Genomic DNA, 24,908 nt, shown 5'->3' on the forward strand with positions numbered 1-24,908 from the left:
GTTAGGGCATACCGATCTCTATTCGCCCCTGCCCGTTGGGAGTGAGGCACACCCCTCATGGGCACTGGCTCAGGGCGCCTCTCTGGCAGACATCTGCAGCGCTGCGGGTTGGGCTATGCCTAACAACTCCATGAGGTTCTAATACCTACGCACGGAACCGGTGTCAGCCCGCATCCTAGCAAGGTGTGGGACCGGCAGCCAGTAGGGCGTACGCCTGCGGAAGCCCTTCCCCCTCCGGGGGGAGCAGTGGCGATCCAGGCTCACTTCTTTCCCCTCGGGTAAAGAACAGGCATTCCATCCATCACTAAGAACCCTTCCAGGGGACAGGCTGGGCAGAGCAGCCCTGCCCCCTTAGGCCGGGGAATAGTTGAGTTATCTCCCACATAGCTCTAACCGGACCTAGTGCTCCAGACGTGGTAACCCCCCCTCCGTGGGCTGTTCCGTCTGATGTATCCTCATGAATGGTTCCCAACTTGGCAACCCATGACCTCCCCAGGTGGACTCCCACCTTGCGGTTAACTCCTGCAGTCCGCACATTCCTCCCATGAGTTCTCCCCTGATGGTGAGACCATGTGGTGTCTCCACTATTCCTCCCTACGGTAGGTAGTGGTCTCTGCAGCGTTTTCCCCCCAGGGGGGAATAATGCTTACCCAGTGGCCCGTACGGTGCCGGGCGGCTTCTCGCCATTTTAGAGAACTAGGCCTCCGCCCGTGACGGCCGGTGACAGGGGCTTCCCAACTTTGTGTAAAGCTCTGGTTTCCCCCTTCCACTCCACTGGAGGGTCATAATTTCGCGTTAGCGTGTTCGTCTGACTTGCCCAGGCCAGTCAACGTCGCTCTGCAGAGATTGTGACGCGGCTCAGTGCTGTGGCGTTTTCTATAGGAACCCCATTCTGTCGGTTAGACACAACCGTGTCACAACATGTGTCCCTCCAACATGAGTGATTTTCAATCTCATAATTTCGTTTTTTTAATCTCATAATTATGATTTTCAATCTCATAATTTTGATTTTTTATCTCATAATTATGACTTTCAATCTCATAATTATGACTTTCAATCTCATAATTATGACTTTTTATCTCATAATTTCGATTTTTGTATCTCATAATTTCGATTTTTCATCTCATAATTATGACTTTTCATCTCATAATTTTGACTTTTTATCTCATAATAATAACTTTTTATCTCATAATTTTGACTTTTTATCTCATAATTATGACTTTTTATCTCATAATTTCGATTTTTTATCTCATAATTATGACTTTTCATCTCATAATTTCGATTTTTGTATCTCATAATTTCGATTTTTTATCTCATAATTATGACTTTTTATCTCATAATTTTGACCTTTTATCTCATAACTATGACTTTTTAGAGCCTGATTTTTTTTATCACGTGGCGGAAATGGGCTTCCATAGGATTCTTAGTGTATCCCTCAGTAAGTACTTTTCTTCAAACCATTACAAATTGTAATGTGTTTAATGTATTTTGATGTTAAGTGCAATGTTCAATAAAGAGTTTAACATAACTATTTCCGGTACTGGAGTAGTGTGTAAAAATAAATGCATGAATGTACGTTTACTGTACACTTGTGTTTGTTCTTGTTGAGTTATTTTTTACTTTTTGAGAATAAACTGATTAAATGAATGTTATATATAGCAGTGTTTTATTTTAAATATATTAGTAATTTTATTCAACGTAACAAACGTAATAGTAAAAACGTGGCAAACATTTGGTTGGTTTCTTTTTATTAAAAACTAATACAATAAACGTGACAAATAATGTAAAAATGAACTTTACCATTTTACAAAACAATCCATAAAGCCACACAGGCGTAACATAAGCGTTGTGACGAATGTCCGCTACAGTACTGTCAGACGCAGGATATATTACGTCAGTGTCCGAAATTGTTCAATAATTTACATCCACTTCTTCCCCATATAGTGGACTATTTAGCATTCGCTATATAGATAATAGTGAATGAGTGAACAAGTGAGCGTATTCAGACGCAGCTTGAGCCTCCCTATTGCCAGGACTGTAATGGCGGTGCCGTTGACTTACTATCCAGCGGCCAATGCGGAGTCTGTTCGACTTGATGCGGCGCCGCAAGATCCGACAAGGGGATGACATCAGAGTACCGCGAGAGCGATTCGAAAGCAAACTTTTTATGGTTTTTCGAATCGCTCTCGCGGTACTTTGATGTCATCCGCCTGTCGGATCTTGCGGCGCCGCTTCAAGTCGAACAAGCCTTTTATTTCTTTGCCTATGGTCCAATTGCATCGCCGTCAAAGCACTATTGGCCAATCAGGAAGCCGAAATCAAAATGTTCCGCATAGAGAGAGCCAACCAAAACACGCAAAAGCTTTCTTACTAGGTGTATTGAAAGAGAGTAAAAGTTCAGCTTCATCAGAAATACGTAGGTCAAGAAAAGGAGCTTCAAAACAAGTCAATCGCATTATAACTTCTAAACATGGATAACAAACAAACCATCAATTTTGGAGCAGGACCTGCTAAACTTCCACAGTCGGTAAATGAATTGCAAAATAAACGTTGCTTGTGCTGCAGCAGAAGTTACCGAAACCTGCACTGATTTGTTTACGCATCATCAAGCTTTAGGGACTGTATGCTAGGGTAAATTGTAAGCGCTGAACGATTACATCATCCATTGTTTAGAAAAAAAAACAGTTTATTACATAGTAGCGTTCTTTTATTTTGTAACAACGCAGTGTGCCGGCTTTGGATGCACGGTAAGACTTGAAAAGCTTGGTAAAGTTTTGCAAGGTCTCCAAAATCAGATGTTGCATCAGCCAAACGTAGTAGTATCCATGTTTTATGTATCATGTCTTTGAGCTGGCACGTTTTTAGTTAAACTATTTTAAGAAACAATGTTTTGCAGCTTTACAATAATGGACAGAGCTTATTTAATGTATCGCGTACATTTAAGTACTAAGGGATGGTGTGTGCTTATTGTTATATAAACATAAATGGAGGACGAGAAATGAAGACAGAATTTTCATTTTTGAGGGAACTAGGGTAAGTGTACCCATGAATCCCACCTAAATCTAAATTTATGTGTTTTTCATAGATATTGATATGGTTTATAAGAAAAATAATTACTTTAAATGCAATATTTATCTCTCATTTGAATATGGTTTCAATAGTCGATATACAATTTAGAATATAAAATTAAGATATTTTACAAATAAAGTCATTTGTCTGGCATGGGCTCAATTGTTACCTTGGTACCATGTAACCCGTAAACCAACGGGTTCCAAATAATCCCACATGACTGATTCACAAAATATAAAATTATAGATTTTAAAGCAAAACATCAATATATTTATTCAGCAAGAGGAAATTATAAAAAAAATATATTTTTTTGTCATGATTCACTGAAAACAAATTATTCACTTTAGAAAGCATCTATTATATAGCCTAATGGTGCTACACTGTGTGTAATTCTAAATATAGTTGTAAATTTAGGTAGTAAGTAAGGTAAGGTAAACGCAAACAAATAATTGTTATCATTTAACACTTTTACTCAAAAAAATATATTTTTAATTTTATTTATTTATTTCAAACCAAATATATATATAAAACAGACACACACGGAGTCTATGTTGGTGTGTAACAAAAACAAAATACATAAAACATTAAATCACAGGAATCTGCAACAAAAAATGATCAAAGTTTGTAATCAGAGGAATTCCTTATTCAAACACATAAAATGGGCTTAAATGTTTCAGTGCGTAGTGATAAAAAAAGACCATATTTTTATTTAAAAATGTAAGATATGTTTAAAATAGGGATGTGCATCTCTATACATGAGGGCCGATGCGATATGCATCTCGATGCATAGCCAATGATACGATACATTAAAGATACAAATAAAACAGCTACGGATGCGATCCAATTCATGCCTATTATGATGCAGTGCAATCCGATTTCGATTCGATTCTGTTTTCTGTGTTTCAACACAATGTCATTCAATGCAATACGATGCAGTGGAAAAAATATATAATTCAATGCAATTCGATATGGTACCCCTGCTGAAATAAACAATAGAACTTTGCCCAAAACTTAATAGAATATTGTATGGATTTAATGGTTATAATGAGAATTGTATTGGTTTTAATGGAAACCATAATGGTGTCTACTGATATGTGATGGATTCTATTATGTTATCTGGCAGATGGTGTTTTAACACCATTAAATTCAGGGCTTGACATTAAGCATTGCCATGTGGTTGTCCTTCGGACAAGTAAATTTGTCGTTCACTTATCCGAGTACAAATACTACTAGTCCGAAGATAAAAGAATAATATTTAAATTTTTTCTAAATAAGTGTCAATATAATTGTTTCAGATCCTGATTGGTAAAGTTTGCTTCTAAGCGTTTTATCTAGTGTCCACTAGGGATGCCACAATACTCAATATAATATTGAACCGTTCGGTACGACCTCCACGGTTCAATACGTGTAAGTGAATTGCGGTTTTCCGGTTTTGTGTTTAAATTTTTCTGTGCGCTTAATTACACTGTGAACTGGCTCTGTCCGTGTTTGTCTGTATGCTGAGATAGATAAACGCATCCCCACGAGTAATATCTAATAGCGAGTGGTGGTCGGGCAGTGAAGCGAGACTGCCTGGAACACGAGAAGCAATGTGCTGTTGTCGAGTATAATGCTCGAAATTTGTCACATCAAGAATGTATTTTTACACTGCATACGAAAGCAGCACATTCGCGTTGCTCTCAGCACATGCAGAAAGAGCATCTACAGCACCATGCCAAAGTCCGTTTAACGAAAGTCATGCCACTCGGCTGCCTTTCAGACAGCTATTTACGTCATAGCAAGAGCGCCTCCAAGCAGCTATTTAGCATTGCATTTCTTCCAATTTATTGCAATGGCAGTGACGCACCTTGTTAATATATTATCTTTGGCCTTTCCCATTGAGCGCATGTTTACTTCGATTACAGCTAGGGATGCAGCGATTACCGAGGTTTACTATTAACCGCACTTAAAAACGTCACGGTTAATTAATCGTAAAGGCTCCGTTACACCGCATGTTTCTGTTGCACGGAACAGAAATGTTGCAACTTGCACAAACTGAAAACAAAGTTACACCAGCGGTGCACCAGCTTAACCCCTTAAAATAAAGTGTAGAATCTCTTCTTTAAAACAAGACCAAGATTAGGTCTCTAGACAAAAGCATTCCAGAGTTACACTGATTTAAAAGTTGAAATCACTTTTTAGCCAAATCCTCAAAAAAGTGCATCGACAGTTAAAGAACCATGCTTATCAGAGACACGGAAGCCACGACACACAAGATTAACTATGGCAGAGAGATCAAAAAGCCAATCTTACATGTACATTCACAATCAAGGCTGTAGAGGTGACAGTTGAGCTTTCAGTGCAACATAAACGAACCATGTGCCATGTAAGTTAACGGAGTAGCACACCGGACGAGAAGTGTCGTGTTGAGGGCAGCTCACAGGATGCGGACATTCTGTATGTGCAAGCTCAAATTCAAAGTCTACTCTTGATGCAAATTGAATCAATTTAACTTATTTCATGTTATTATTTAGCGGATGGGCTCTATATCACATTGATAAATCCATTATAGTTTGCTGTAAATGAAAACAGTGGGGGGAAAAAGCATGTGATCCGAGTGCGCTAGCTATTAAAGGAGAGGTTTCTTTCTACTTTTACACAAATGTAATATAAATCTTAGGGGTCCACAGAATGTGTCTGTGAAGTTTCACCTCAAAATACACCGCAGATCTTTTATTATACCATGCCCTAATTGCCCAGTTTTGCATGTGAGGAGAAACGCGCTGTTTTGGTGTGTGTCTCTTTAAGTGCAAATGAGCTGCTAGTCTCTGCCCCCTTTTCACAGAAAACTCAGCCAGGGCTGTGAGCCTGTGCTTCCATCGACAAAAAAAGGGTCACAAAGCGAATGAGAAATGCTGTTTCCATCTTTAAACACCAAACACATTGTTTTCTAAAAGCGAACAGACTCCTAACAAAGGCGTCATGTTTTCTACATGCGAAATTACACATGACCGGTCGCGTGTTTACAGACCATACACACTGCTTTCTATAAGTGAAGATACTCAAGACAAAAGCATCACGTTTTCTCTAAGTGAAAGTAACGTTACACAGGACAATCCCGTTGCGTGTTTACAAGCCATACACATTGCTTTCTTTGCGTGAACGGACAAACGTTTCACAATGACGTTTTACCTACTTTTAAGTTGCCACAGGTCCCTGAGGTCTTACTTAAAAAATAACGGTACTTACAATGTCTTTATTTGCAGCTTTGCCTCATTCAGTCTGGTGGATTTCCATTGAAAACAAAATAAATCCATTGCTCTCCTGTCAGGCTGGGAACAGTGTTCTGTGCTGCTCTGCGCAGCCAACAACAGAACACTTAGCATGCTTTGCTTACTTTTGCCATGGTGTTGGAACTAATTCACATGTCGCCTGCAAAAACAAAAATGGCGGCAGCGCCATGGGTGGACATGTTCAGAAAAGGGGGCGGTAATATTATAATAAGAACGACTACCTACGTCAGAAAGCGAGCGAAATCTGAACGGCTTGTTTTCTCACAGGCTTGCAGAGATAGGCTCACGTAAACAAAGTTACTGGATTGTTGTTTTTCACGTTTTCTGAGTTGGTAGATGCACCAGACAACTGATTATAGCACTTAAACATTGAAAAAGTCAGATTTTCATGAAATGTCCCCTTTAAAGGGACAGCAGCATAATACATACTGTATATCTGTTTTAATGCTCATCAAACAACAAAAAACGAAGACAAAACACTCACTGCTCCTGAGTGATCAACTTTAATATGGTTTGATCTATATATCAGTATACTGTGAAGACTATGAAGTGTTATTTTACATTTGACTCCTTTATTCAGTTTCTGTACCTAATAACCACAGTTAGACCAACCTGAAACACCTAAAAAGCACTGTTCATTTTATATGTGTGTTTGCTTTATTACATTTATTTGTGATATTGCTCATAATTTGATAATTTGTTCTAATTTTATTACTAACTAATTGACTATTATTATTAGAGTTGGGATAATAGTTTATTGGTATTATGAGCTTATTTATTAAGATTGCATAGGTAAAAAAAACTAACTAATAACTAGACATTATTATTTATTTATTACTTTTTGTGGCAGGCAAATGAATTTTTTGTCAGGGCCAGTAAAAATTTAGATATTAATGTAAGCATAATAATCGTCATAATCGTGCAACCATGATTATTCCTCAGTCTATAATTGTACCAACAAAATATATAATCGTTGCATCCCTAATTACAGCAATCGCAAGTTTTCCATTACATCATTTTAAATACTCTGATGCGCAAAACTTCTTCAAGAAGCTTATTTTACTGGCATGTTGATGAACAGTAAACCAAAAACTGCTGTGAGCTGCCAGTGTAAATCTTTACATTTATTCAATACACCAGGAATTTGTACAAGTTGATTTTCAAGTTTTTCCATACCTGGATTGTCATAGTCACCTGCTGTAGATTATCACCAATAGTAGATCCACAGAACCTCAAAATAAAATATTTAAAATAAATTGTAGTACATTTAAACATGCAAAGCACAAGTTCCACAGACAGACATACAAAACATCAACAAGAAAATTAAGCTATAGAGTATTGCTATGAAATTATAACAAAATTTATGGGGAAAATTCAATTCAATTTTATTTATATAGGGCTTTTCACAATGTGCATTGTTCCAAAGCAGCTTTACAGGAGAAAATAAGAAAAACTGAAAAACACAAAAAAGGTAAAAAACAGCACAGTGCATGATGTTTATAGAACAATCAAGATTATTCTAGTAAATAATATCTAATAAATGCAGTCTCCCGGTGGTTTATTTAGCATATTTTGCATTAAGTGAATGCTTGGATGAAAAGATGTGTCTTTAATCTAGATTTAAATTGGGAGAGTGTGTCTGACCCTCGAATAGTATCGGGAAGGCTATTCCAGAGTTTAGGTGCTACGTATGAGAAAGCTCTACCCCCTTTGGTGGATTTAGTTATTCTAGGTGTTATCAAAAGTCTGGAGTTTTGAGATCTTAAAGAGCGTGATGGGTTGTAGTGTGGTAGAAGCTCTGTTATGTAGGTAGGGGCTAAACCGTTTAAGGCTTTATAAGTGATTAAAAGAACTTTAAAGTCAATACAATACTTAATGGGTAACCAGTGAAGGATTGATAACATTGGGGTTATGTGATCGTATTTTCTGGACCTGGTTAGAACTCTGGCAGCTGCATTCAGAACTAACTGTAGTTTGTTTATTGATGATGCAGGACAACCACTAAGTAGTGCATTACAGTAGTCTTGATGTCACAAATGCATGAATAAGCTTTTCTGCGTCAGCCACACATAAAATATTTCGTAATTTGGCAACATTTCTAAGGTGGAAGAAGGCTGTTTTTGTGACATTGAGATGCGATTTTTAAATGACAGGTTGCTGTCTAATATAACGCCTAGGTCTTTAACTGTATTTGTTGGAGTAACAGTGCAGCCTTCAACTTGCAGGTTATAATCCGAAATATTCTGCTCACGTATCTTTGGTCCGATAAGTAATATTTCTGTTTTATTGGAATTTAATAGAAGGAAATTACAAGTCATCCAATGTTTTATATCTTCGATGCACTCTGCCAATTTGGATAGCTGGAACGTATCATCTAGTCTTGATGAGATAAATAGCTGAGTATCATCTGCATAACAGTGGAAGCTAATTCTATGTTTTCTAATAATGTTTCCAAGGGGCAGCATGTATATGGAGAATAGCAAGGGTCCTAAAACCGATCCCTGAGGTAATCCATAATTTACTTGCGTTAGATTTGATGATTCCCCATTTAAATGGACAAATTGATGTCTGTCTGATAAGTAAGATCTGAACCATTGTGGTGCCTGTCCCTGAATACCGGTATAATTGCGTAAGCGATCTAGAAGTATTTTATGGTCTACAGTATCGAACGCAGCACTAAGGTCGAGCAGGACTAGGAGTGAGATGTTACCTTTATCTGATGCTATAAGCAGGTCGTTTGTAATTTTAACGAGCGCAGTTTCAGTACTATGATGCGGTCTAAAGCCTGACTGAAATTTTTTGTGTATGTCATTATTTTGTAAGAAAAGCACAACTGAGTGGACACTACTTTTTCGAGTATTTTAGACAGGTAAGGGAGATTTGAAATCGGTCTATAGTTTCCTAGTTCATTGGGGTCTACGTTTGGTTTCTTGATAAGAGGCTTAATGACGGCCAGCTTAAAGGGTCCTGGGACATTGCCTAGATTAATTGACGAGTTGATAATGTTATAAATGGGCTCAATTGCAACGGGTAATAACTCTTTTAATAATTTATTTGGTATGGGTAGGGCTGTGATGGTGGCCGTGACAACCGCACCACCGCGGTGGTAAAGTACCATGACGGTGGCGAACTGCCACCGGCGGTAGTGCACGTCACTCTGACAAATATAGGTGTAATAAATATGAGAGTTGCGATAACGATTGCTAGTTGTAGCCTTTCAGTTGTGGATGGTTTTATTTAAAAGATTTTACATTAACAGAAATTATTGGCATACGTTTCCGTTGGTGCGTTCGAGCGTGGGCCTGCACGGCAAAACCCAGGTTATTCTGCGGGTTTTGCAATGGATCTTGTTGTGAAATGAACAGATACGTAAAATCAAAACTGGCTATGACCCGCTTGCTTAGTGTCGGAGCGCGCGCATGTTTTGCCGTGGTTGCGGAGAGACATCTATTCATTTGCGCTCCTGTGCACATCTTCTGAACGCGCATTTAGTGCAGCTGTACACATATTAATCTGGACAATGTCAACAAGTAAGTTTCACATCAACGTGTCAGAAAAAGTAAAGTTTTTATGGCAATCTGAATAGGAAAGCCAATGTAGGTTTAAACAGTTTGTTTCAAATGGAATGGTTAAGGACTGTAAGGGTTAATACGCCACTGACTGAAGTTACTGCAACAAGAGCTTTTTTATTTAGTATTTAGTAGGGATGCACCGAATGTTCGGCCACCGAAAATGTTCGGCCGAATATGGCCGAATGTGTGAAATGGCCGAATAAATTTTACCGAACATGACTCGTGATAAGATCAAGCAGCAACCAGCGCAGAGAGAGAGAGAGAGAGAGAGAGAGAGAGAGAGAGAGACGTGTGCGCTTTATTACTGCCGCAAACATTTTGGCAGTGCGTGTGTGTGTGTGCGCGTGTGTGTGGAGCATTTTAAAGTGTCAGAGAAAGACACAGCACGGGACTTGCCGCACGGAAGTAAATTTCCGAATGAAAGCGTCTTTACCGGTCGGTAACTTTACTTCAGACGGAAGCGGGCTGTCTGACAGTAGCCCCGCCGCTCGCGACATCCTTTGACATCATACAGTGGTCGCGTGCGCACAGTTCCCTGTACTAAACAACTTGACAAAGTATGTTCTGTGCATCCTGGCTACGAGTGCACCTTCTACGAGAACGGTCAGCTTTTGTGGGCGGAGTTTGGAGGAGAGACGAGAACTGAAATGGTTGTCAGTCAGCATCAGTCAGAATTGCTTGCATTGGATGTTTTTTTTCTCAAATCTTTTTGCAATGTATCCTATCATAATCCAACAGTTTTAGTTTATTCGTATTTTTAGCTTATAGGCCTAATGTGGAATGACAGTTTTTAACAAACTGTTTTGTTGTAGGGGTACAGAGTAACTTAATTGAATTCTTTTAGCAGTCAGTTATAGGTAGGGGTGTCGAAATTAATCGTTTTTACGATGCATAGCGATGCAAACGAGGATGATTAGATATCGGTTCAGTAACAGACCATAACCGGTTATAACGTACTTACGTTTTTCTGACGTCATGTCGCATACGTGCTTTTACTGCTTTAGCATACAATGGCGGAGGTAGGCGAGACGCGAGTAATTAAAAATGCTCTAACTACTTTAAAAGCCGACATCTGGGCACATTTAGGCTTTTATGAAAAACCCGGTAAGCACGACCTGGACAGGACACATGCTGTGTGTAAATCTTGTCACGCACAAATAAAATATGCAGGGGGTAATACTACTAACTTGAGAAACCACGTCAGCCGTTGTCACCCTGAGCTGTTAACGCCTGTCAGCGCCACTGCTGTCTGTGCTCATCGAGTTGCTATAACATGCGATTCCTGGACTTCAGTCGCGACAGAGTCGTATGTGACAATAATGGCACATTACATTAGCGAGGACTGGGAGATTACTACGTTCACACCGCAAGCCTAGTGCTCAATTCAGATTTTTTGCTCAGATCTGATTTTTTGTTCGGCTGTTCACACTATTTTTAAAATGTGGCCAATATCAGATTCCAGTGTGAACTCATGATGGTTATAAACTGAATCGCATGCGCAAAACAACAATAACACGTAACAGGCAGCGTGTTTTCATACAGAATTGAGGGTCTAGTCAGCGCGTGTTTGACATTACGCGGTGCCGACCGGATTGATCTCACGGCGCGATTATAGAGCATTCCCGGAGCAGTCCGCTCTCGGGCTGTGCGCATGCCGGTTTGCACGTTCCAGCATGGAGTACAACACACACCTATAGCTTATGTTTTACCACCATGTCAACACACACGCGAGTGGTGAATGCAAGTGGCACAATTTCTTATTATAACGGATTCTATAGTCATTTGTTACATCGCATCGTGGGGCTCACGTGCGGTGGACAGTGCAAGGGCTTATGTTTATTATAATCTGATGCTTAATGTTTGGCAACCGAGCTGTAAAGTGCACTTCCCTCAACAGAATAGCGCGTGAAGCTTTAAATTATCTCAGAATTATGACGCAAGTCGATCTACAATGATGCAAAAGGCGCATGAATTCCGATATGACCGTTCAGACTGAGGTCGCATTTGGAAACATCAGACCTGAATCTGATTTAGGACCACATATGGAAGTGGCTCAGATCAGATTAAAAAAGATCGGAGTAAACAGATCTGGGTTGCATATGAGCAAAAAAATTGGATTTTGGTGGCAGTGTGAACGTAGTCATGGGTGCTCATCTGGCAGAGCTACTGTCTCATGCTGTGGTGAAATGGCAGCTATTGGATAAAGATGTAGTGCTTGTGACAGATAATGTTTGATGTTTGATACATCGAAGAAGAGCAAGTAAAATTGAAGGTTCAATTCATATATCTGACTGCTTGTATTTATTGACAAAATTGTATACAGTACATGTGATTGTGAACTAGTAAAATTAAAATTTGAGGATGCAGTGCATCGTCAATGCATCGTAATATCGAATTGAACCGAATCGATGACATGATAATCGTAACCGAACCGAACCGTGACACTAGTGTAGGTTCACACCTCTAGTTATAGGCCTAATTAATATAGGCTATTCATGAAGGGAGAGGGCTCAATTTTTTGTTTGAATTTACTTTGTTTTGCTCAATTTTATATTAAGTTGTATTGTATTTTATTGAAAAGCAAGACAAATTATAAAAAGCACATTTTGACTATTCAGTTTGTGCAATAGTGAAAAAAAGTCTTAATAAATAGAAGAAATGCAAAAAATCATGTTCGGTATTATTCGGCCTTCGGCCAAGTGTTTCACATCATGTTCGGCTTCGGCCAAGAAGTTTCGTTTCGATGCATCCCTAGTATTTAGCTTTCTTATATCATTTAAGTTTTCATTATTTACTGATGTTTATTTAAATGTTTTATATGCTGTAGTGTGCCATTTCACTGATGGATTTGCGCCTTAAACATTGACGGATGTTTCATCCTCATTTATTTCAGATATCATATTTCAATTTCAACCTTTGCTGCTTTTAGTGCCTTTTTATAACAGTTTGCACTCTCTTTCCACATAATTTTAAAGACCTCTAATTGGGTTTGTTTCCATTTGCGCTCCAGTTTATGTGTTTCTCTTTTAAGGGCGCGAGTGGTGCTATTGTACCATGGTGTTACGTTTTTTTCATTAATCTTTTTTGACTTCATAGGTGCGACAGCTTCTAATGTATTAGAGAAAATAGTGTCCAATTTGCTGGTCATGTCATCGAGCGGTTCTGTATTTATTGGTAAATAAATACTATTTTCGTATAAATACGAAACTATCTTTAGTAGTCGAGGTAATTGTTCTACCCTGTCGATAACGAGTTAAACGGCTGATTTCTGCAGTGCTCCGTGTACATGTTATAAGATAGTGATCAGTGACATCGTCGCTTTGAGGTATAATATCTATATTGGTTAGATCGGCTCCGTGAGCTATAATCAAGTCTAGTGTATGATTAAATCGATGAGTGGGTCCAATAATGTGTTGTGTTAATCCAAAAGAGTGTAGTAGCTCTGTAAACGCCACTGCTAATGCATCGTTAGCACTATCTATGTGGATATTAAAATCTCTGACAATTAGTACTTTAACCAATAGGTCCGATAAGAAGTCTGCGAACTCTTTCAGAAAATCAGTGTAGGGACCAGGGGGTCCATACACAGTAGCCAACGTAAAAGAAAGCAATGGTTTTTTACTTTCGTTTGGAACAATTATGTTCAAAACAAGCACTTCAAATGATTTAAATTTATGCTCTGTTCTCTGAGTTATAGTAAGAAAGTCTCTAAAGATTGTTGCGACACCACCACCTTGACCAACCGGACGTGGCTCATGCATATAACAGTAGCTTGGTGGGGTACACTCATTTAGACCGTAATAACCATTTGGTTTAAGCCAGGTTTCGGTAAGGTATCAAAAATATCAAAACTGTTGTCTGTGATCATTTCATTTACAATAACTGCTTTTGAATTTAGTGATCTAATATTAAGTAGGCCGAACTTTATGAGTTGGTTTTGGTCGTTTATTACATTGTCTTCAGGTTTAATCACGATCAGATTTTTTCTCTGGGTTTTGCCTAAATTATTATTTTGTAGTATTATTCGGGGGAGAGATACGGTCTCTATGCATTTGGAAGCAGTAACATTTATAACAGTTGAGTGGGAGGAACACAGACTATGGTTAAAGTTTTGACTTACCGGTGGGAGACGTAGTCAAACGGTGCGTAGCGTCTTTGAGATGTTGTCAGACAGAAGAACCGCTCCGATACTGCTGGGGTGCAGGCAGTCAGGGCAGAAGAGCCTAGGTCGCTCCCAGAACAGATCAAAATTATTAACAAAGAGCAGCTTCTGTTCAATACACCATGACATCAACCATTTATTTAGCGCAAATAGTCTACTGAACTTTACATTCCCTAGTCGGTAGGTAGGAAGTGGCCCTGATACGATGATCCTCGCCGTGGGCGATGCGTTGCGTACCGTCTCGATCAGACTCCTAAAATCCCTCTTCAGGATCTCCGACTGCCGCACGATAGCTCCGACGTTAGCATCGTCCTTCAGGATCGCAGATACCTGCACAGAGACATCAAGAACACGGGCGCCAGGAAAACAATGAGTGCGCACCTTACCTTTAGTGGAGGAAGCGCGTAAGTTCCGGACGATGGCGGCAAAGCTGTTCCTGGTCGGGATCTCAAAGACCGGTGGCGGCGGTTGGGTCATCGCTCCAGTCCTGGCTTGTGCCTTTCGCTGTGGGTGTGCCGGTGCAGGACTGAAGTTAATTTGGGCTGATCGTGTTCTTGAAGCCTGGGCTCTTCACAAGAAATTTCTTCACTGTCCTTTAGGGCTGCAACAACTAATCGATAAAATCGATAATAATCGATAATGAAATTCGTTGTCAACGAATGTCATTATCGATTAGTTGGTCTGTGAGGTCACGCAGTTATAAATCATGCGCGTCTTCTTAGCTTTTAAAATTACCATTTTAGATGTGTCTCTCCGTGCAGAATGAACTGCGCAGTTTTAAAGTCAGACGTGTCTCTCCGTGCAGCGCGAGGTGCGCAGTTTAAAAGTCACACGTGTCTCTCCGTGCAGTGCGAGGTGCGCAGTTTTAAAGTTACATGTGTCTCTCCGTGCAGCGCGAGGTGCGCAGTTTTAAAGTCACACGTGTCTCTCCGTGGATGCATCTCTCCGTGCAGCGCGAGGTGCGCAGTTTTAAAGTCAGACGTGTTCTGCATGCATCTCTTCAAGCTGCGCAATTTTAAAGTTTAAAGGGGAGAGGTGTTTTAAATGACAAAATTAAAGATTATATTAGTAAAACCCAATTTGTGGCGTTTGCACTTTGCAAAGTACATATTAGGCTAAATACCCTGATTTGGTGGTTTATTTAGTTCAGAGGTGGGTAACGAAGTACATTTACTTGAGTACTGTACTTAAGTACACTTTTTGAGTATTTGTACTTAAGTATTACTTTTTCTGTTTACCTTTTACTGTACTTCACTACAATTGAATGACTAATATCTCACTTTTCATGGCACAAAAAATGATTTCCTTAGCGACCCTCCCCTCGCTCCCACGTTTGGGAGAGACTATTGTCAGTTGCTTCTAATATGACACACCTGAATCAACTCACCAGGTGTATTAATTATGGAGACATTCACAACATTTTGGGAGAAGGCTAATGAGTTCAGTTGTGTATACATTTCCCATATCTGATTTACTTATAAGCAAAAGACGTAATTACATTTTATCCGATTAATCGATTAATCAAAGAAAAAAAACAATTGCCCAACTAATCGATTATCAAAATAATCGTTAGTTGCAGCCCTAATCTGGATCAGAAAATACATTTCTACAACCAAAAACATCTCTGAAAAAAAGTTTTATCTACAGAACACAAATTACTGTATTATCTGTACTAACGCTACCGTTACTCCTTAGCTAACCATAGCTAACATTACAGTAACCTTAGGTCTACACATTTATCAGAAGAATGCTAACAATTAGCTTTAAGACAAAAAGTGCAGCACATGACATGAAAGAATAAAATCATTGTTTAAATGTGTTATAAAATGCTTACCTCATCCAGTGGTTGGTGGCTCTGACTGACAATGTTGACTGAGTAGTGAAGCAGGCGCTAAAGGTGCGTTGTTTTCCTCAGTTTCAAAAGGATTGTTGCTTTTAAATGTACTTGTCATGTTTTTCCATCAGAATGGAAGAAATTTCTTCACTGTCCTTTAGGGCTGCAACAACTAATTGATAAAATCGATAATAATCGATAATGAAATTCGTTGTCAACGAATGTCATTATCGATTAGTTGGTCTGTGACGTCACTTGACGTCACGCAGTTATAAATCAAGCGCATCTTCTTACCTTTTAAAATTACCATTTTAGATGTGTCTTGGTTTTAAAGTCAGACGTGTCTCTCCGTGCAGCGCGAGGTGCGCAGTTTTAAAGTCAGATGTGTCTCTCCGTGCAGCGCGAGGTGCGCAGTTTTAAAGTCACACGTGTCTCTTTGTGCAGCGTGAGGTGCGCAGTTTTAAAGTCACACGTGTCTCTTTGTGCAGCGTGAGGTGCGCAGTTTTAAAGTCACACGTGTCTCTCAGTGCAGGGCGAGGTGCGCAGTTTTAAAGTCACACGTGTCTCTCCGTGCTGTGCGAGGTACGCAGTTTTAAAGTCACACGTGTCTCTCCGTGGTTGCGTCTCTTCGTGCAGCACAAGTTGCGCAGTTTTAAAGTCAGACGTGTCTCTCGGTGCATGCGTCTCTCCGTGCAGCGCGAGGTGCGCAGTTTTAAAGTCTGGTGTGTCTCTCCGTGCAGCACATGTTGCGCAGTTTTAAAGTCAGACGTGTCTCTCGGTGCATGCGTCTCTCCGTGCAGCGCGAGGTGCGCAGTTTTAAAGTCAGACGTGTTTTACATGCATCTCTTCAAGCTGCGCAGTTTTAAAGTTTAAAAGGGAGAGGTGTTTAAATGACAAAATTAAAGATTATATTAGTAAAACTCAATTTGTGGCGTTTGCACTTTGCAAAGTACATATTAGGCTAAATACACTGATTTGGTGCTTTATTTAGTTCAGAGGTGGGTAACGAAGTACATTTACTTGAGTACTGAACTTAAGTACACTTTTTGAGTATTTGTACTTAAGTATTACTTTTTCTGTTTACTTTTTACTGTACTTCACTACATTTGAATGACAAATATCTCACTTTTCATGGCACAAAAAAAAACATTTCCTTGGCCGACCCTCCCCTCGCTCCCACGTTTGGGAGAGACTATTGTCAGTTGCTTCTAATATGACACACCTGAATCAACTCACCAGGTGTGTTAATTATGGAGACATTCACAACATTTTGGGAGAAGGCTAATGAGTTCAGTTGTGTATACTTTTCCCATATCTGATTACTTATCATAAGCAAAAGATGTAATTACATTTATATCCGATTAATCGAAAAAAATAATCGGCCAACTAATCGATTATCAAAATAATCGTTAGTTGCAGCCCTACTGTCCTTCGCACGCTACTGCTCACGGCTGTTCTCAGGAGATGTTTCCCGCAGCGCCTGCCTGGCTTCCATAGTAATCCACTGGAGTTTGAAAACTCCCGCTCTGGCTCTGCTGCTGCACTAGAATCGTTACTCACAGCCATTACGATGCAAGTGGCGCCAAATTTCAATTTGCGGCATCTGATTGGATGATGGATGTCTTACACACAACTAAAATATATGCCTAAAAGGAGAGTTATAAGTTTGATTGCTATGCAGATGGATTACAATATTGTTGTTTCAATTAAAAATACTGTCGTACTGTAATATAATATAGAAATTAGGGGTGACCCCGAATTGTCGACGATTCGATGCTTCGATCGGAGGAGCCTGATTCGACTACCAATCTCAGAGTTGAATCTTCGCAGAGGTGTTATGCAATGGGGATCATGTCATTTTGGTTATATGGGCAGTGGCGTATTGCAGACGGGCATGCAATGCGCTATTTATGATGTAAAGAAATGGGACATTTTTAGGGTTGGGTATGTTTAATGGAAAAAAGACCTCGCTTATGAGCGCGAGGTCTGGCTATGACTCAGCGCAGGATCACGTCTATCCGCGCTCCCCCTTTACATGCGGTAAATAAAGTCACTTTATTGGTAGTTCATTGGTAATGAATGTGCTGCATTCCCGTTTGTAAAAAATAATTAATTATTATCGAGTAGTTTTAAAAATAGTTTTGAGGCGAGATCTGGTCTAGTATTGTATTGCACAGCATTGTTACGTGATGTTTAAGGAAAATAAATTTTTGTATTTGTGGCTTGTGTTTTGAAAATTATGTTCCCCTGCATTTTGCCTAAACACATTTATTTTACACATTGTGACTTGATTCTGGCTTATTTCGTTTATTTATTATAAAGGTATATTCTGTTCTAAACAAATTCTGTAAATTAATGTTTGATTGTTTTTTGGTGCATCAATTTTGCGCTGTACCCTTAACCACCTGGTGTCGTCCACACATGCACTGGCGCGCGTGCGCACACATACAAACACACACACACACGTCTGATTCGACTATTAGTCGACTATAGGCAAGACATGACAATTCTGATTCGACTATGTAAATTCTTAGTCGGGGACACCCCTAATAGAAATTATTACATATTGTTAATATATGTTGTATTAGCTATAGTGAATTGATAACCGATGTACATGTAAATACTGTATTTTAATATGTTAGACAACATTTCAAAAACGTTAAAGGATCTAGCAGTTTTACTATATTTAAGTTGTCAAAATGCAAAGTTGTGTATTGTTTAGGTGAGAACAAAAATAAATGTCAAAATAACTTGCATGTGTGTATGTAGAATTACCAGTTGACCTGTAAAATACCCTAAATGACCTTCAACTGCATTTAATGACAAAGCAGTTGCAATTTTACATATTTTTTAGAGAGAATCTGTAAATTATTACTTAATAAAATTTTTGGAACTGTAAAAATACTATAAATTGCTTTTAAAAAACAAAATATTTCTGTAATATTAAATTCTGGTTAATTTTCTGTAATTTTAATAGTATTTTTTATTACTGAAAAAATCTGTAAAATAACAGGCATTAACTGTTTAATGGAAAAAAGAAAAAATTCTGTAAAATAATACAGACCATTACCTATAAAAAATTCTAACAGTGTAAATAAAGTGTTATGTTTTATCTTATTTGAAACATCTTTCAGACTGTAGTTTCAGCATGAGGAGCGTGGATTAATTTCAGAGGCGTGCTAGCGTAAATTTACTGACTCACATCAAAGTGAACGCGTTTCAGTGTTGCCAATGGCACGGAGACTAGTCCCAGACTAACTTAAATGTAAGAGGTATCTTGATAGAAAACAACTTGGCTTGCCCTGAGATATCTTAAAGGCGAAGTTTTTGATTTACACCGGCCACTAGCATTGTATTATAGATTTGCGATGAATCGCTCAGTCAAAACACGACGGTAGCCACCATAGTACAAAAAGATGTCGTTCTCATGTTGATGCAGGGAAGAGATCATGTGGGCATTAGAAAGACTGTAGAAAGAGCGATGTCTTATTTATTACATAAAATAATCGGTCTGTGGATTTTAAGTATAAAAAGAAAGATAAAAGTCAGGCAAGAGCTAGGACCTGCACTAATATTATAAAGACTTTCCAGCAGAGACGCGTTAGGACCCGCGGTACTAAAGTTTTTAGCAGAGATACTCATAGATATCTATGGAGATACTTTCCAGAGTCGTTGGAGAGAAAGATCGTCTTAAAATCACCCCCGAGGAGTTTGCTTTGATTCGGATAAGTATGTGAGTAACATTGTTTTTTCTGTTTGTTAGAACCAAGATATGTTGTTGTTTTTGTTTTAATATTAGCTGTGTGACGGAGCAGTATTGAGCGTAATTGTTTATCTGGAACCGCTTTAATATTGTACTCGTCCAGATACTGGAGAGTGAGAGCGAGAGCGTGTTGAAATTAGAAAATCTCTATATTTGACAATGCTCCAGTGTCACTGATATGGGAAGTCGGCCAAATATTCACAATCTATTCGATGGAGATTAAATATGTTTTTTTATTAGGAACACTGGAAATTGAAATGTGTATATAAAACAGAAATTATTAAAATGAACTGAAATTAAAGACATTGATGAATTATTAATTAATGAAAAACAAAGGCAGAAAAGCAAAGCGTAATTGAAAATAAAATAAAATACTTCCCAGACAGCAATAAAATCTGGGCAAAATCTGTCTTACGTTTGGCCCTTCTGGACTGATTTAATTCTGGTTTAAAGACAGTTTTTTTCACAGACCTGTGTGAAACAGCATTGGGCTGAGCTCTGGCGTGAGTTTGGCCAAACAAAAGAAATAAAAAGCAAATGGTTTTTGCAAATGGAGAGCCTGCTTGTTGTCACTTGAACAATAAGTTAACTTTGGAGTCTTTGCAATGTTTTTTTTTTTCATTGAGAGTAACCACTTTTGTGTAAAAATCAATGACATTTTGATTGTCTGTGACCCCTTTGACTCTAGTGTCCTATTGAATACGATTTCGTAAAGCTATTCAAAATATTATTGATTACATAACCTAACTTCTGTAGATTTTGTAGGGCTTGCCAGGATTATATGAATCAATATTTCAATATTAACAAATGCTTTTAGGTTTTTAACTGGTAGTGCATTATAAATTTACATATATACATTGCAAAATATTTGTTTTAGGTTGGCAGACCAGATGGATGGGATGATGTTAATTTTTGGAATTTGTGATTATAAACACAAACAAGAGTTAATAAATGCATATTTTTCTTATTTAGGTTCTACTCAAAGCACAAAAGGAGCTGCTGAATTACAATGGTACTGGTATAAGCATACTTGGTAAGGATTTGTATTTTAATATGCAAGTTGTGCATGTGTAATACTTTTGTTTTTGAGGTTAGGATAATCAGGCCTTTGCTTTTTTTCTGTCAAACCCAGAAATGAGCCACAGATCATCTGATTTCAGTAAGATTATAAACACTACTGAAAATCTTGTGCGTGAACTTTTGTAAGTATTTTCTGTGGGATTCATGAAGCAGTATTTTTAAACCCCAATTGACATTTTTTTGTTATCATAATATAAATGTAGTTTAAATTGTTTGCTATGTACAGGAATGTACCTGAAAACTACAAAGTACTGTTCTTGCAAGGTGGTGGGTCGGGACAGTTCAGTGCAGTTCCTCTAAATCTGATTGGTCTGAAGGAAGACAGGTGTGCTGACTATCTAGTCACAGGGACATGGTCTGCAAAGGCTGCCAGAGAAGCAGAGAAGTATGGAAAAGTGACTGTGATCCATCCAAAACTGGATAGTTATAACAGTGAGTAATATGTTATAAGCAATGTTTGAGAATATAAGCCCCAAAGTATTTATATCCTAGGTAAATATGACCAAAGGCGGTGAAAATAAAACTGCATTATTTAGCCTTTTGATCTTTAAATGATGATTTAAAACATGTACAAAATTAACCGTTCATTACAAAATAAGAACTTTAAATGGGGGACAAAAATATCATTTAGAAATATATTTTTTAAAATTTTTCTCTAATACACATTGCTCATAATTAATCATACCCTTTTATTCAATACTACCTTTTTGCCAAATATTACACCTGTAATACCTGATAAGTTTGACGAACATCTGACAAGAAATAAAAGTCCTTTATACAGTATTGATCCAGACCCTTCAGAGTTCCAGCTCCATGTTGGTGCTTCACCTCTTTAGTTCTCTCCATTCATTGTCTACAGGGTTAGGGTCAGGGAACTGGGATGACCATGGCAGAAGCTTGGTCTTGTGCTGAGTGACCTGTCCTGTTGGAAAATCCAAACTTGGCCCATTATGTGACTTCTAGCAGGGACAGTCAGGTTTTGATTTTTTTTATCTGTTTATATTTGCTAGAATCCAAGACAAGATGTCCAGGATCTCCAGCAGAGAATTAGGCCCAAAACATTAAAGATACAGCAGTGTGTATAATTTTGCACACAAGGTATTTTTTTATTCCTGTGTGCACCAAACCCATCTTGAGTGTTTTTATTTTTTATCTGTTGATACTGTTTGCTGTTAAAGCTATTTTTTTTTTATCAAAACCTGTCTGTCCCTGCTAGAAGTCACATAATGGGCCAGAGCTTAATGATGCAGATTTATTTTCACAGCCTTCTTTGCTCATATTTATCTAGGGCAGGGGTCAACCCTTTTTGACATGGCGTGCCCTTAGGCCTGTCGCGATAGCAACTTTTTGTTTGGCGATTAATTGCATTGGCAATGAAAGCGATAGTCGATATTATTGTCATATTATAAATATTTTATGCCACTGATTAAGTAATGATATTATGAAGAGTTTGGTTCCAAAATGAGATAACTCAGTTTTTTATTTTTTTTCAAAGATCATGTTTTTTTATCGTGCATTCCAATTAATATCAATCAAACTGCAGTTGGTTTGTTTTGATTTAAGTCATAATAACTAAAAAAAAGCACAGCTAACTAACACAATAATACACAATACAAACACGAAAACATAATAAAAAACATGATTTTTGTTGAATGAGTTATCTCATTTTGGAACCAAACTCTTGTATAATATTGCAAGTACACCCTTTTAAAGAACAAAGACCTTTGAATAGAATATGTGGACATTAAAGTTGGATTGTAAATAATAACTGGAGGGTAAATATTTAAATACTTAAAATAAATAAAACTGACACTGTCAGTTATAATTGTTTTTTTTTTACGTTACAAGCCATTATGATGAAGTTTAGGGTAAGTAGAGCCCTTGATATGTGAACTCTGGAGAGGGCAGCGTGATTGTATGTCATAATGTAGCCGTTTAAAATACACTTGCCCAATTCAGCAGTGAAAAACAATGTCTCTTTATCTGGTACAACTTTTCCATTCGTGAAGTGCCCTTCAAAGGAACAAAAACGCTGTTTGAAATTCATCTAAGGTGTATCCATACATGTGACATGTCATATTTAACTTAACTGTCTGTAAGACCTCTCTCGAGCTCCAAATGCTGCTTTTGTTTTGATCAGTTGTGTTGCTGTTTTCCTACCTCTGTATTTGAAGAGTACAGCGTCTTGTTAATGTTCTCCTTTGTTTTCATATCGGAGTGGGAGGTTTGGTTTGCGGCTTTGACACTAGTCGATTACTATTCCGAAATGGCTTTATTCATCAGGAAAACAACATAACTCCTCGAGTCTTTTCACCTGCCGCTGTCTGCCCGTGTGTGCGACTGTGTGCCAGTGTGATTGTGTGTGTGCGCACGAGCCCCGCTTTTGACACACAAACAAAGGGCAGTGATAACAGAGACAGCGCAATTGAATAAAATGTTAATGTCATTTATTTTTATGTTAACAAATGCATATAAAACACAATGGTGATATATTGCATCACCAAAAACTACTGACGTCAAGTTTATATATCGTATCGTATAACATATCGCGACAGGCCTACGTGCCGTAAAAAAATTTTCTTGGTAATCACTGTGCCGTATCAACAAATTTATCTCAATATAATTATCCGGTATATGTAATCTGCTTACCGTAACATTATAATCATTTTTTATTATTTTTTATTTAAGCATAATGCATTGAATAGGGCCTATACCTGTATAAGAAATAGCGATTAAAGACATTTTTTACAAATTTGTTTGATAACAGTTGTACTATCCTAACAAAGATGAGTCAATGTTGTGGAAGTATGTTTAGGCTAATTATGTAGTTAACTAATGTAACCAAATAAAACCTTATTGTTTTCTGTGAAGGTACACACACCATGTGGTGTCTGGTGGTGGCGCTCCGCTACAGCTCTGAACTCTGCTCAAAACCCTGCCGCACCACAGAGCGCCACACACATAAATACATGTCATTTGTCAAAAATCATATTTTTTGTACAAATAAACTTCATTATAGAGACTGCAAGATATATTTATCTGTTTGGGAATAACAGAAAAAACTGCATTAATACAAAAAGCCTTATTTGTTACTCAGTTCTACCACATTAAAGCAGTCACAGAACAACAATAACGGATTTAGCAACGTGATATAGAGCCTATTGATTAAATAACATTTAAACACCACATATTGATTAATAAAATAACATAAAAATAAGTTAAAACTGGTCCAACTTGCATCAGGAGTTTAGACTTTGATCTTGAGATTGTGCATACAGAATGTACATGTCTGGTGTGTGATACCTGTCAGCTGTTCTAGACAGGATGCGCTGCCGCGCAGTGTTAATTTTGACAGCAAATTTTGATTTAGTTTTAGTCATAGTCTTTTGACGAAAATGCAATTTAGTTTTAGTCACATTTTAGTCAACCCCATCATTTTAGTTTTAGTCTAGTTTTAGTCGACGAAATATGAAAAACATTTTAGTCGAATAAATATACATTATATTTAGTCTACTAAAATCTAAATGGTTTAAATAATTTACTTGGTGTAATTAAATGTTCCATACAAAGATTCAACTGTTTTGACATAATTTACTTCACCTTAGAATAAAATTAAACCAGGTCATTACCTTTATTTTTCAGAAAATTCCAGTAACTAGATATGCATTGTTGGAACGCAGAGTATTAGACCATGAACGACATGTTCCAGTTCGTTCAATTCCATTTGACTCTATTGACTCGTAAAGTAGGGCGTGTTCATTCAGTTCATTCAACCAATGAAACGCTCTGACACGGCTTACACTCAAAGGCTATTGGCTCATGGCATGCCTCTTTGAAGAAAGAGCGCACTGTGTTTGCTTGATACAGCAATGAATGAGAATAGCTTTCAAAAAGACATATTATATAAATTGTATTACATTTCTTTAGTCATGCAAACATGTTACATATTTGGTTGGAATGTACAGTTAGACTCACTTCATCACTTCTATAATCAGTAGAGGACAGCGCTGGTTTCTTTTGGCTGACTCTATGTTGCATTTCACGTTATGCAGCAGCTCGTGTTAAGTTAACATAGGCATATAAAAACATTTGAGCTTGCCTTCGTAATGTGTTTCGGGGTGACTCGCCTGCAGTCGCGCTTCAAGTTTGCGGCGTT

The 24,908-nt window shown here is 38.1% G+C and overlaps 1 protein-coding gene across 1 annotated transcript in view; it reads left to right on the forward strand.

Annotated features, from left to right (window-relative positions):
• Positions 1–2,367: 2,367 nt before the first annotated feature.
• psat1 (phosphoserine aminotransferase 1) overlaps positions 2,368–24,908 on the forward strand; it is a 35,504-nt gene continuing 12,963 nt past the window's right edge. Inside the window, exons 1-4 of the mRNA XM_057327010.1 lie at positions 2,368–2,527; positions 20,645–20,705; positions 20,805–20,874; positions 20,979–21,184. Of these exons, the coding sequence (XP_057182993.1) occupies positions 2,471–2,527; positions 20,645–20,705; positions 20,805–20,874; positions 20,979–21,184 (394 nt within the window). The 5' untranslated portion in view covers positions 2,368–2,470. The remainder of the gene's footprint in view (positions 2,528–20,644; positions 20,706–20,804; positions 20,875–20,978; positions 21,185–24,908) is intronic.

The sequence above is a fragment of the Triplophysa rosa genome, unplaced genomic scaffold (genome assembly GCF_024868665.1).
Source record: "Triplophysa rosa unplaced genomic scaffold, Trosa_1v2 scaffold153_ERROPOS665111, whole genome shotgun sequence".
Classification (NCBI taxonomy): Eukaryota; Metazoa; Chordata; class Actinopteri; order Cypriniformes; family Nemacheilidae; genus Triplophysa; species Triplophysa rosa.